The sequence below is a fragment of the Coloeus monedula genome (genome assembly GCF_965178545.1).
Source record: "Coloeus monedula genome assembly, chromosome: 2".
Lineage (NCBI taxonomy): Eukaryota > Metazoa > Chordata > Aves > Passeriformes > Corvidae > Coloeus > Coloeus monedula.
The window spans coordinates 60,533,382-60,547,908 of record NC_138782.1 but is presented as its reverse complement, the minus strand read 5'-3'; the positions used below and the strand labels follow the sequence as shown (position 1 = coordinate 60,547,908).

At 39.2% G+C, this 14,527-nt stretch overlaps 1 protein-coding gene across 4 annotated transcripts in view; it reads right to left on the bottom strand.

The window, feature by feature from the left end:
• The window catches only part of SYNE1 (spectrin repeat containing nuclear envelope protein 1), a 294,429-nt gene that overhangs the window by 139,322 nt on the left and 140,580 nt on the right, over positions 1 to 14,527 (bottom strand). For all 4 annotated transcript variants that reach the window (XM_082303445.1, XM_082303442.1, XM_082303443.1 and 1 more), the window contains 8 exons: positions 12,984 to 13,148; positions 11,216 to 11,572; positions 7,865 to 8,001; positions 6,732 to 6,909; positions 4,565 to 4,747; positions 2,905 to 3,048; positions 2,420 to 2,575; positions 626 to 790 (listed from right to left, as the gene is read on the bottom strand). In XM_082303445.1, the coding sequence (XP_082159571.1) occupies positions 626 to 790; positions 2,420 to 2,575; positions 2,905 to 3,048; positions 4,565 to 4,747; positions 6,732 to 6,909; positions 7,865 to 8,001; positions 11,216 to 11,572; positions 12,984 to 13,148 (1,485 nt within the window). The remainder of the gene's footprint in view (positions 1 to 625; positions 791 to 2,419; positions 2,576 to 2,904; positions 3,049 to 4,564; positions 4,748 to 6,731; positions 6,910 to 7,864; positions 8,002 to 11,215; positions 11,573 to 12,983; positions 13,149 to 14,527) is intronic.

Here is a 14,527-nt window from a genome sequence, read left to right as displayed (position 1 = left end):
GTAGTCATGAAAAGCCTGAAACCATGAACCCAAGAGACTCAATGAACAAAAACCAAAACATAATTTTAGTATTATGCTACAATCTTCTGCTTTTTGATGTATCCTTATAACTTTCAGGATTTTTGGTTCAAAATTTGAGACATTAATAAAATGAGAAGTATTGTTTTTTAAATAGTGCTCTTTAACGCTCTTGTGCTCTGTTGTCAATAGATGCTATTTTCTTAACTGTAGTCACCATTTTAAAAGGAAACAATTATAGGAAAAGATTTGTTGAATCAGCTGTATCACCTGTAAGATTCAGGAATATATACTGAAATATACTAAACTAACAGAAGTGACTATCCTACTTCTTCCCTTTAACTTTCAGCAGCCACCCAACATATTATGAGTACTTTAAGAATTTTCATATATGCAGTTCTCCATGTCATTACGGTCCTTATTTATTTCTTAGAGAAAAGTTCTAATAATGAGCTCTTTCTGCTACAAGAATAATTATTTTTGAGTAACGTAAAAATCAGTGTCTGGAACAACAGTTATTAGACTAATATGCAACAACTAAGTATCCTATATTTGTATTCTTCATATAGATCTAAAAAGAGCAGGTTTTGGACTCTTGTTTCCATACCTCTAGTTTTAACATCCGGCTGTCCAGAACACTCTTATCTGCAGTGGGATGACAGTAGGAATCCAGCATGTGAACTGCATCAGCAACCCAGTCCTGGAGGTCCTTGACACTCTGTGAGAACTGCTGGTGCTCTGCTACAATCCTATCCATTCTGGAAACTTTCTCCTGCAATTCATAATGCAATTAGCACCAACAGCTATTTAAAGGATTGTCTATTCCCCATAAAAACTCATGGACTTTAGAATGAGTCTCATCAACTAAACTCAGAAGTTTGCTTCATACACTGATAATTACAAGTACACTTGAGCACAGAATGAATTTTGCATACACACACAAATGAATTCTCCAAACATAAAATATGAACAAAAATTTCAGAATTGTAATTTTTTTTTTCTAAATGTAAAGCTGCAGTTTTCTGGTTTCACTTTTTCTTAAACATCTGGTAAATCACATCTAAGCTCCATGGCAGTGTTGCAATGGAAGCTAACTTGTGAAATTGGCCAGTGCAAACCCAGATTTCAGCCTGAGAAGTTACACTACTGCAGCAATATTTGTTAATATTTGGAAAAGAACTGCTTTCCTCAATGACTCTCATTGGTATAACCATTCTGCTGAAAAATCACTGACATTCATACAAATCAGAAACAAATGCTGAAGTTGCATTGCTAAAAGGCTTGAGGTGAACAAGAATACAGGGCAGAGTGTGTTTCCCACTGTGACAGAGAACTAAAGTCAAGTCAGGGTAACAGGCTTTGGAAGTTACTGAGCAGGATCCATGGCTATCCAAAAGGTTTCAGGATTTCTCTAATAGGCTGGATAATATGTATCCTGCACCTTAGATGACTCTTGCTCATCCTGACATCTCCTACAAGTTCTGCTCACATAAGCTTTTGTTAGTAACTCACGCATCTTTCACTTTGACATTTTGCAGATTTGAAAATTTATTATGGCCACACATACAATCATTTTCAGCAAGTCACAGATATGCTTTATAATTTTTACTTCCACAGAAAAAGTAGAAATTACTAAAGTAGCAATCCCTTAAACACAAATACTTTCTGAATTGAATTGTTATTCCAAAACATACTTTCTATATCCTTAATCATTCTAGTTACTGTAGCAACTGTAAGCCTATATCAAGCCTTCTTCATGACATGAACTTTGAGAAAAATAACAGTCTCAATATGGAGGCTTTCTTATCTGTTTACACAAGAGAGATGGTAGAACTATTAAGTGGTGAAGTGTGAAGCACCACTCAAAAAACAAAGAGTTACGTTTAACTCTCAGTTCATGATCTGATGGTCTAGAATTTGGCATATGCCTCCCTTTGAACATTCAAAAGCAGCATAAGAGGTAATTATCATTATAGGATGAGGCAAAATAATCATCATTATAGGATGAGATGAAATAACAACTTGTCTGCATCCCGTATTTTCTAAAAAAACCCCCACCTCTGCTAATTTTTGAAAAATACCTCTTTCAGATGCCACTTATGACAAAACTAAAATGTCTTCAGTGCTTGAAAGAATCAAAATAAAGTCTGATTATTGTATAATCAGTTGGGGTTTACTTCTTAATCAGTACACTTTTAAAGAATATAAAAAAAAAATCACAGATACATTTTGTTGACAGTCCTTACTCTCCACTCCTAAAAGTCAACGTGAAAGACAGAATTGCTCAGACATGTCACAGAGCAGGCAAGCAAGACAACTGCAGTGTTTCACATTTGAGTCTTTATTTTTCCCCACATACATCAAAGGAGTTGCTCAAGAGCACATACATTGGGAGCATTACCTTTGTCAGATTGCTTAGAGTAAGATACTGAGAAGACAACTGAGACACTCTGCGCATAAAGCTTTTGCTGACAGCTTGTTCTTCCCACAGCTGCTGAGCTTTCTCTTTTAGCCTGTTGAGCTGATGCTCGTGGCAGCTTATTTCCTCAAGGACAGACTGTAAAGCACAAGCACAGTAATAATAAGAGTGGGTGCAAGAAAGCAGGAAATAGAGAAGCATGAAGGTGCCATGAAAAATAGAAGTGACATATGGCAAGCTTGCTGAGAAAGGCACACCATACGGTTACAGCAATGGAGCAGCATGTCGTAAGGAATGTGAAGATGCAAAAATTGATGGAACAGGATCATCGACAGCAAACCTTGAAAACAGTTCCCATCTTATTTAGACATCAGGATGATAGAATGATCAAGCTTTTGTACGTAATCAATGAGGCCAGGAGGATGGGACAGGAAAGTCTGGCTGTGTTAAGAACACTTGTAAGTCACCTGCAGCTTTTGCTGTTCTCTTCTCTTGGAAGGAAGATCATAGAGCCGACTGCTACTTCCCTGTACTACCTTCTCAGTTGTGGTCAGCCACTCTTGCAGAGGCTCAGCAGTTGCTTCAAAGTCCTTCATCTGGATCTTTAAGTTCTGGGAAGACATACAAATTTCTATGAACAGTCCCAATGCACTGGGCATAACTAATTCACATGACACAGATGAAGCCCACAAAAAGGATATATAATTGTAGGCAAATTATACACAACTCTTCAAATAAATTACATCAGCTCAGCCCGTTCCTATCCCACAGATACTGAAATAAAAGTTTGATAGGGCACACTTTCAAAAAGCAAAATAGAAGCAACAATGTACCACACAGTTGAGGGGAGGCTGAAGCAAATTTCTTTTTAATGGAAAGCTTTATAGATTTTACGAGATTTGGCTCAATCTAATCCTAATTTGCCTGACTAAGGCAGTCTGAATAAAGGCTAATTTGGGATATGAGTTATCTAACATCTGACTTCAGTCATTTACACTGACCCCTCCTTATATGGGCTGCCACTACTTCTAGGTGATGTCTAAATTCAACCCAATCCTGGGAAATACTTCTGGTTATATTCTTTTTTAGTATAAAATTTTGGTCATAAGAATGTGTGCATTAAAGGCTTATGCAGCCATTCCTTCAATGCCTACATACTTTTCTTGTAGGCTTACTCTGCACTATTTAATAAAAGAGCATCTGAAATAAATCAAATGGAATATAAACTTGAACAGCATAGCTCCTGTGCCCTAGTTATTTTAATGTATTTCCCCCCAGACATATTTGGTTTTCTTTTCACCTACACCCTTATCACTTAAACATCAGAATCAAAAACTAAGCCTATGAGACTCAAAAAAAATGCTTGACTCAAGAAGACTAACCTCTGAGAACATCCTCTTTCCATGTCAGCCTTGAGATGAAGAAAGGCAAGTCCTTGCTACCTGACAATATTCTTTGGCATGCTTTCCTACATAATGCATTAAGTATAGTTAAACTTTTTCTCAGCTGTCTAGGCAGCATTGATTTGAAACAAGAATGCCTAGGAACTTCAACTCTCCTATGCTATGCAGGGAATTCCAGACGAGACCTTTTGACCTTAAAACCTATGATCTTAAAAAGTTGAGGATTTTAAGATATTCATCACCTACTGGTTGAATTGTGAGTTTTGAACAGAGAAAGGCACTGGCATTTACTTAAAAAGTTGCTTAAATAAATAAGTACATTTCACCTATTTGCAACAAGAGAGACAACATTTACACACTGTACTGGGACTATTCAATCAGCAGCAGTGTCAGAAACGTGAAAACAGTTTTTTAAAAAGAACATGTGTTTTAGTAACCCAGTACACTTGATGAGACTAATGAATTTCAGCAACTACTGTCTTTGGTTCTGAACAACATCCTTCTTCATGAAACACCCCACTAAATGTGAAATCAGGTCATAAAGATAGCAGAAGTACACAAAAGTAAAATGCAACAAGAAGAATAAGACTTCTTGAAACGACCTATTTATTAGTTCTGTCACATAATAAACACAGCTTTATATGAAATCTAAACTGTGCTGTTTGAAACAGAAGCAAAGAGGAAATTCAGATCCAGTCTTTCCTCACTGTGATTGGTTCAATACCTCCAATGCTGATTTCTTCTGGTGGAGCGTGGTGATAAAATTTTTCCAGTCTTCTTTAGCAATAGCAGATTTGTCCTGGATAACTTTAGCCTTTTCCTTTGGTAAAACAGAGCACAGCAGTTCTCCTTTGGATGCTACCAGGTTTAGCTTTTGTTGCCCATTCTCACTTTCTGATAAGAATTCCTAAAAATAGTAATAAAAAACCCAATTGGTGAACTTTGGGTCCCAGTAAAGTCAAGCTGCTAGAAAATTTATCAGTGATAAGAGTTTACTGTTCCTGCTTGCTAACATGCTAATGTATCTTTCAGTACATTCATTTCAATATTGTTTGTATTGATGAGCTTTCCAGGTGGGATTTCCAGAACTGCAGAGTGTCTGAATAACATATACTTTAAAATTCAAGGATTACCTGTATGTTCCGTATTTCATGAGCCAATTACTGGTCATTTAGTTAGATATTATACTCCCTTAAATATCCCTAGTACAGAAAGTGATAGAAGTTTCATTTCAGGGAACCATTATCCTGACAGAGATAAATAACACAGGGGCCTCCTCAGAGGCACACACTGGACTGAAGCCCTGCAGCTATGCTGGACTTGCCATGAGCATGTGGGAGTGTGAGCTGATGCTCAGAACCTGATCAGTGTCCAATCTGTGTGATTTATGTCTCTGTATCCTTAATTTATCCTTCCCTGTTTAAAAGTAGTTTTCTTCACAGAAATCTTACACAATGCTGGTGTGCAAGAAGTGTGTGGAAAAATGCATGTACAAGAATTATACAGAAATATAAGGAAACAGACAGATTTTTAAATTCCAATGTATTGTGATAATCTCTTTGTAACTTAAAATTATTAAAAAACTTTGTGAGCACTTAGGACTCAAAGAAATGTAACGGTCTTATATAGCAATATTTTAAACAGTTACTATCATGATTATGTAATACACATAATCATTAGGTTGCACCCACGTTCAAGAGTAACAGGCTTGATACCAAAATTATTAGGTCAGGTTCAGATTCTATGTTACACTAGAGGTCTTGGTAGAGAATGCAAAAGGTCTGTTAACTTTGAGATATTTTGACTGTAAGTTCTAGCTATATTAAAATGAAAGATATTGGTGACTTAATGATGCCAAATGGGCTAACAGACAGACCATTAACTTCCAAGAAAAATAAAATTTTAAGTTTATACAGGTTACCTAGACATCTCTAGAAGTCCTAAAGCAGTCCAAACAAACTTTATTTCACCTAAGGCAGCTTTCACAGAGAAAGAGAAAAGGTATGGTCTTACACTATGAGGGGGCTGCAGTGATCAAAAAAAAAATTCCACTGTTGAAAAAAAACCCCAGCCTTGCTAAAACATTTATATTTAATGTAAAAAATTACCAGGACTTTTCCCCCTTCTAAAGATATTCTCATCATGGTGAAGTCAAATATTTCATACATCAAGACAGCATTGTTTGGGCTTTTAAGTAAGCCACTTAAGCAAGGGAAAGTGAATTTACCAAAAAGAGGAGGCAGTGATTTGGCTTTTTGTGTTTTCTGAGCAACAGATATGAATTTCTTCTGTTATACCCTCTAATTAAAGGTATAACAGCCTTCTCATTTTGTTATTTACAGTTAAAATGAAAGTTATATTATAATAACAAAAGTATTTCTTTCAATTGATTTATTAAAATATACTTTCAGTTGGTATGCCTTTCCACAGAGCTGTTTGGGCTTATTTTAGTTTTAGTTAGTGAAAAATATTCTCTTTAAGTGCCTGCTCACACTGCATATAATTTAACTCTGGTCTTATACCATGAGGGCTCCACTTTCCTACATGATGACAAATATTCACATAACTGCGAAATAATTTCAAGTACTAAGACTCAATTCTGATATCATTCTGATTTTACAGTACTCTCCCACCTAACACATATATTTTTTTCCCATTGTGTAAGAGAAACAGACAAGGAAAACTGCTATGAGACGTAACTGCTTACAAACCATACCCAACAATTAAACCCAACAAAATGGAAAAATAAGTTTATTTCTTTGCAAGGAGTCACCTTTAGTGTTAACAATAAGATTAACAAAAACCAGTAATTAATCAAAGCAATAAATCTGAGCTGTACATGAAAATGATTTGGTCTCAATTACACTAGTATTTTACTGCTATAAAGTTACCTGTATTTTCTGCAGACTTGCTGAAGCTTCACTGATGTTTTGAGGCACATCAAAGCACTTGGCAGTGGTGACTCTTGCATTGACCAGCCACTGCTGAAAATCCCTGAAAGCTGTCCGAAATCTTTGCTGCAAGATCTGCTCTTTGCTCTGACATCCTTTTGAAGCTCGCAGGCAGAGGCTGGGTTTATCACATCAGGGAAGAAGAAGAAAGCGAGGGAGGGAGGGAGGAGGAAAGGCAGGACTCTGTTAGGTGACAATGCTATTATTTTGTTCTCTGAAACACAATGGTAAGGGTAGGTTAACCTGGATTCCTCCTACCAAATTTATGCACTTAACTGAGGCACCAGGAAATCCATTAGAAGCTTTCAGTTCTCAAAAGTGAAGCATGTAAATTGGGACATAGCTGTCACAGATATGACAGGTACAAGTGTTTCCAGAGAGTGACTCAGTGCACCTAAGCATGAATGCATTCTGCAAGCCTCTTTCTCTCTCTAGGCAGAGGGCACAGGACTACAGCAATTGAAATTCTAACTTCTGTGGCTCCATTATGTCCACAAGGTTATAAAGGATCAATCTGAGTCATCACATCCTTCTACAGCTACAGAAGCCAGAGGCTGTAACTCCCTGCAAGAATCAACAGAACCTTGTGTCTGAAATGCAGGTGTCACACTCCAAAGTAAATCCGAGAGTGACTTGAGAGAAAGCAAGAAAACAAGCAAATACTACCTTCCCTAGCTAGTTCCTGTTTCAAGAAACCAACTAATCAAAGAAGAAGAATCTGAAGGACAAAATCAAGAAAAATATCTCAACTAGGCGGCATAGCTTGTTCTAAGTCAGGCATATAAGACATACTGCTACCTCACTTTTTGACAAGGACTCCTGTAATAGGTCAGGTATAGATGTACATTTAGTTTCAGCTGAATTTAGTAGCACAGGCTGGGTTTAAGGAAAAAAACCCAAAAAATCAAATTACTACTTTGTAGAACTCCCGTTGACACCAAAATCAAAATAATGATTCTAACTACTGCATACGTCTGTCTCAAGTTCTAAAATGCTAATTAATGGTTCCCTAAAAGACAGCTCATCCCACACACACACACACGAGGTTAACTATAAACAAGATGAATGCGTACCTGTTATACTCCTTAATCAACCCTGAAACTTTCGAAGAATGAGTACTTAAATCCCTGGAAAATCTACAAAGATCATTCAATTGAGTTTTGATCTCATCTGTCATTTGTTCAGATTTTACCAGAGCATCCAGTGTTTCCTGTTAAAACAAAATAAATGAAAAATATTGGTGAGTAAATATAAAAAAATACGACTTTTGAATCAAAGTTTATTAGAATTTAAATTCATTCATTTATGATCTATGTATGTTTACTTTCAAGAGTATTTTAGCAGCCAAGTCTACAGAACGTTATTTGAAATTATGAGCTTCTAGAGACCAAATTTCTGGATGCCTCAACTTCCTTAGCTCAAAATGTTCTGGAGGCCCATTTTAAGGCATAAATTTCATTTAGTATTGTCAACTAGCTGTACACATATAAAAGTACATACAATTAGAGAATGGCAAATTATATACTTATATAAATATAATTATCCCATTGACTTGAGTTTAACGTGTTTCCATTAAAACTGTTTTGAGCTGTATCCAGAAAGTGAATTTGTGCACAAAGCTTTTTATCAGCTTCAGCTCTTTTCACAGATGACTTCATGATGTAAAAGCACAGCTGCTCACAATCCTGTGAGAGTAACTGGGTTACTGCCTGTCATTGGTGCACTGGAAAGGTTCTTGCTTTGGAGACAGCTAAGCCAACAACAACAAAAACAGAGATTTTGTTGGCTTGGCTTGCGTCACAGGGAGAGGTGTGATAAGTACTCCAACAAAAACAGTGCTTGATGATGTCCACAGCATCTCCACTGCAGATTCCTGACAGCTATTCCAGCATAATGAGCAGTGCAGACAGACTTGGCTCCTTGCCTCACTAGGAACTAAATTCTTCAGACATTCCTCTCAGACTAACAGCAGAGGTTCTGCAGTGCAGGCAGACCAGAGCATTTGGCATGCATAGAATAGTTTGGCAGTCTGGGAGAAACTTACAACATAAACTTAAGAAAGAGATCATATGGAGATGAAGACAGATTTGAATTGGGACCTGGAAGTGGGAGATAAGGATGTTCCGAAATCACATTTCTGAAGATGCATATAAAAATGTATACACACATATTTGGAAGAAAAAAAAGATGATGGAAAATGTATATAGTAAACAGTTCAGCACAAAATTGAATGCTCAGGAAAAGTACAAATGATATTTTGCTGCAGCAGACTTTCAGGCCTCCCCTGATTTACATTATTCATTATCATATTATGGACTATCTTCTTTGGGCCAGAAATCTCTTCAAACATGATTAACAGATACTTGAAATAGTCACTTGTTTCAATGCCATACAAAAGTAGCATTTGAACTAAGTAATTATGTAAGAGCAATAGTGCTTAGGAAAAAACCTTAAGCTACTTTTTGCTTATGCTACTTTATGTTAAACGACTGAAACCATTTTTTGGGAAAGCATTAGAAGTAACCACAATGGACATTACCTAAACAGAGGATGTCACAAATTGCCCAGGGCAAGAATCACCATAATGAAATGCTAACAGCCCCTTTCTCTATGTCAAGAAAACATCTCTTAAGACTAACACAAGGTAGAACTGCCTGTTTTCAACACAATTTTTCAGTTTCAAATAACCTACCTCAATAACTACTAAGAGTTTATTTTGATTACATACAGCCTTAGGCACAGCCTACTAACAAACAGGAGCAATAACTTGCCAAGCAGTGTAAATTTAACTGTGGCATTTTTCCATACAATGATAACACTGTTGCAGCCCCTTGGATTTAATATTGACTCTGACAAGTACAAAAATAATTTTCTGAATTTCAAGCGCAAAATCTGTTGCTCTAATGCTGCACATACCTAAGGGAACAGAGCTTGAGCATAACAGAGTAACAGAATGATCTTGCTACAAACTAGGAAATGCATTTTTAATTTGTGGCCATGGCTAACATGGCAACAGAATCACTGTGAGACAATAGAAATGGAAACTGCAGTGCTATTTTACATTCACAATAGGGCCTTTCCCTGGGGTCCAAAAATGGAAGGATTACTGTCACATTTCCTCTAACTATAAATAAAATTACATAGTAGGGCTGTGCACAGTTACGTCATGAGATGCCTCTGCATCTTCCTTATCAGCCAAAGTTTACAAATCTAAATCTAAATAAAGTGTTGTTACACAGAGCTACAGAACATACATATTATATATACTACTAATAAAAGCAATATCCTTTGAATTTAATATTTCTCCAGTTATGAAATAAAAAATGCCTGGTGCGTTGATAACAATCCCATGTCCTCATTTCCTTTTTAAAAACATATACACACGGAACACTTTGCATATTTGTATAATTATTTGCTTCATCTTAATGTCATCTTAGTTACTTTTAAACGTAACGGCACTCAAGCAAGCAAGTTTCATAAATCCATGCAGGGAATTCTGTGAAAGAGGAAACCACAGAAATAACTTGGCACAGACTCTGCAGAAGGAGATTAACAGGCTCAGTTCAAAGAAAGGTGTTCTGAGGTTTTTCTGAACATGGCTTCAGCCAAGGGGTCAGGAAGCAGGCAATACACATCTCTCTCCCTCTACCAAAACTGCTTTATTACAATGCTACACTGGAAAAGAAATACTCCGCATCTTTCATCAACATCTGTGATTCACTGTAGTTGACATACTTACAAACATGTATCTTGATTGTTGCAAATATGGGTATATATAACATGGCAGGGGGTATGATATCTACATGGGGAATTTTTTGCTAGGAGACAATCAGGAAAAGAAACAACCTCTATTTCTCTAAATTCCACTGCATTCCAAAGCAAAGCAATTAGCAATTACACCGGTTTCCAGATTAACTTATTTAAATATTGGACAAGATCTCAACGTGCATAATGTAGAGGATATTTCAAGATAAGGAAAGTATAAGCCAAACACCTTCCCGATAAACTGTAAATCAGAAATGGCTCCAGTTTCTTACTTGGCTTTTAGGAAACGCTTCACATTTCCTCCATCAAGTGTTACTCTGACTCGAACCACTGAGCAACTTGGAAGCGCAGCCCAGAGCCAGCGTGCCAGCTCCTTGGCTTCCTCCCAGGGGCAAGCCCTGGGTTTAACACCTAAAATCCAGGCAGCGTTTGCTAAGCCTGGTACAGCAGAGGCCAAGGGGAGGGACGTCTTCTGCCAACACCGCTCGCTGTGATCACAGTAACACGCAGAGTTTGCAAAGTCGGGGTTTCACAGAAATACCTTCCGCAAGTATTGATTTTACGACGTACTTGATAGTCCCGCTTGGCGGAAGTTTCCTGCCCGCGGTGACCACACATCTACAGCGGAAAAGCTGCTAGGAAAAGAGACATGCCCTTACTTTCTCCTTGCGCCAGCTCTCCACCACCTCGGCGTCCGTGCTGCGGCTGTCGGCGGGGGCCAGCCCCTGTGCCCAGGCGGCCAGCTGCCGTCCGAGCCGCTGCACAGCCTCCTCCAGCCGCCCGGCCTGCGCCGCGAACTCCCGCTCCGACAGGGCCATCTGGCTGAGCAGGTCCCGCAGGCCGCCCTGGCTGCGGCGGGCGCTCTCCTCCCACTGCCGCCAGTCCGCCTGCAGCGCCTGCATCTCGGCCGCCAGCAGCTGGCACCCGCCCGCCGTCGTGCCGCGCTTCGCGGCCGGGGCCAGCGCCTCCACTCGGCTCAGCCGGCCCGCGCCGCCCTGCCGGGACTCCACCAGCTCCTGCGGGGAGACATCGCCATGGTAACCCGGCGGCCGCCACATCGCCAGCGCTCCGGACGGCGGGGCCCGCCTGGGGGGCGCGTCCCGTCCCGTCCCGTCCCGTCCCGTTCCGTCCCGTCCCGTCCCGTCCCGCACCGCCCCGAGCCGCGGCTCCCTGATGGCAGCAGTCTGGAAACCGGGGGGTGTAAAACCCAGCCAACAGTGTGCGGGCCTTGCGGGGATTAAACAGCAGTTCTGAAACTGTCTTAAGCTTTGGAGAGAAAAAAATAAAGAATGAACATGTTTTAAATATGGAAAATACAGTTTAGGTCGAGATGAGGAACATAAGGACTTTGTTGTGATCGTTTTCATAAGAAATGCTGGTATATAGCTGCTCGCAGCAGTCCCGAAAACACAACTGCAGTTTACAGCCTGGTCGTGACCTGTGATGTGCCAGAATTGGTTGAACATGCTTTTTTTCTGAGTACATGGTTTTGGTTTTGTTTTCAGAGCTAAATTCTTTCTACGGGATCCTATTTCAATCTCACACATCTCATACACGGGAATCTGGAAGCTTTCAGCTTAAGAGACTGGAGAATGTATAAATACCATCCCAAACGCTGCATGCTACAGTCACGTTATTTTTTCTCTCGTTCATCTTACAAACTAGATGCTGCTATCTCCTCCCTTTCCCGTTTTACAGATCAGGAATTTGAGCACAAGGGAGACTGAAAATTACCCAAGAGTGTACCAAAAAATCTGTAATTTGATATTGGGGATCCTGAATCTTTATCTAGCATTCAACTTCACTGCCCCACTCTCACATTTAGGAGCAGAAAAAAATGTTGCTAGCCTGAATATCTGAATATAAACACCAGGCTCGGGCAAAACATGTAGCCTGCTATAATGTTTGCATTCAGGAATATGCAAATTTCTTAAGCACTCAGATGACTAAGAATAGGTGCCAGGCTAAGTAGAGTATATACAGGGAGGCAACTCATACATTTCTACCATGTTTGAGGAGAACCATCCTTGTGCTGCTTTACACATCTCCATTTCACGCAAAGCATGAAAGGTTGTCTCTGATTTAGACAATCTGCTCATGGAGAAAACGTATTTGGGGATGAGGAAAGAGATTCATTAATCAGCCAAGCCACATTTTTCTGTGATGCCACTAGGCTTCCGCTCTTGCAAATTGTTTCCATGTGTGCTGTGGTTAACTTAGGTCTGATTATACTTTTACTCCATCTGTTAATATGAGAAGGGAGTAAAAAACAAAGCACAGCTTAGAAAGCTTGCTTTCAGCTCACTGAAATGTAATCACCATTTCAAAGAAAAAAAGAACAAGACTCCACAACTGTTAGACTGCTTTTTTTTTTTTTTTTTAAGTGTAGGGTCTGAATTGCAGAAGAAATCATGGAAGCTCACTTACATTGATTTTGGCCAGCTTTTTCTGTATAGTTGGTGTATCTCCAGACACATCTGACCAGCGGTGAAGCTCTTCCTTTGCAGAATGAAGCCAGTCTGTGAATTCATGCACAGCATCCAGATAAAGCAAATGATCTTTCACGATATCTTCCACTTTCCTCATTTTCTCCTATCAATCAGATAAAAAAAAATAATAAAAAGACCATTAAAGTACTTAAATACTATGCTGGCTTTAAGCATGCAGTGCTGGTTTGACTCTATAGCATGCATTTGAATAGTGAATAGCTTGTGGCATCAGAACACTGCTACACTGCAAAAGGTTTGGTTAAGGTTGGTCTGGACAAGCTTTTTCTGCTGGAGCAGAAACCTTCTGAAAACATATGCAAAAATATACTTTAACAGAGTCCAACGTAGAATTTAGCAGATATCAATGCTGCAGCTGTGTCACTCTGGCATGCTTTTCCCAACACGCTCTGGAGAGGGTCTTGCAGATCACCCATGAGCACTCCCAGGGAGCAGCACTGCTGCCAGAAACCCAGCTCTTACTTAGAAGCACCAAGTCTCTAGAAATGCTAACCAGAGTCATGGAGATGTCCCATAGGAAAACCACAAACAAAAACTTCGGCTGTCCAGAAGCGCAAAGGGAACTTACGGTGCCGAGTTCCATTTTGACCATCACATCAGAAGTGGTGGCTCTCCCCAGCCACTTGCCCTGCAGTGCTGGAGGATGCTTTCCCTGACACAGACATGCAGCTGCTTCCTGGCTCCATCTTAGCTTTTTAATGTAAGCTTAGACTGGGGTCAGTTTATCTTGCTGTGACACAGTGAAGGAGTACAGTGGTTAAGATTTCCCTTTGGTCTGACTGAGTAGACTTATTGTTATATTTTTTTGAGATAACACTAATGAATGTTTATCAAAACTAACTAAAAGTGAAATGAGCTAATCAAATAGATTTTTACCCCTGTGTAGATACTCTAATCTAGATTGAAGTGTCTTGATGCCAGTTTCAAACTAAAACACCTACAAATTAAACTCAGGTATTTTAAAGTTTGAGTAACTCAACATTCAACAAATGCTATTAAAAATTAAGTTAGATTAATAAGCCCTGCTGTTCTCCCTGAAAATACTCTTTATAATCTCTCAGAATGTGTCAGACCAACTTGACAATGGATGGTTGGTGTAACTGATCATTTACTTTAGGTCATCTTAGCTGAACAAACATGACCTAAAGTAAATCCTCAAAGTTTTTATACCTTAATGTGTTTTATGCAGCAACAGGGTATGCTGTCCATGTGCACCTGACACCAAACAGCCTCCTAGGGAAGCAAAAGACTTCCAGGAAAGGAAACCATGCATCCCTGTGTACATTGGTCACACCAAAATACAGCACCAGTACAAGGGGAGGCAAGGTGTTGCACTCCCATCTTCTGGCTGGCAGAAGGTCTCAGTCAGCTCACATATCTTTCCTTAGAAACCAAAGAAAATGCCTGTATAGCATGTGCAGTTCTTAGTGCCTTGAAACACCACAAAATATGGGCATATATCTT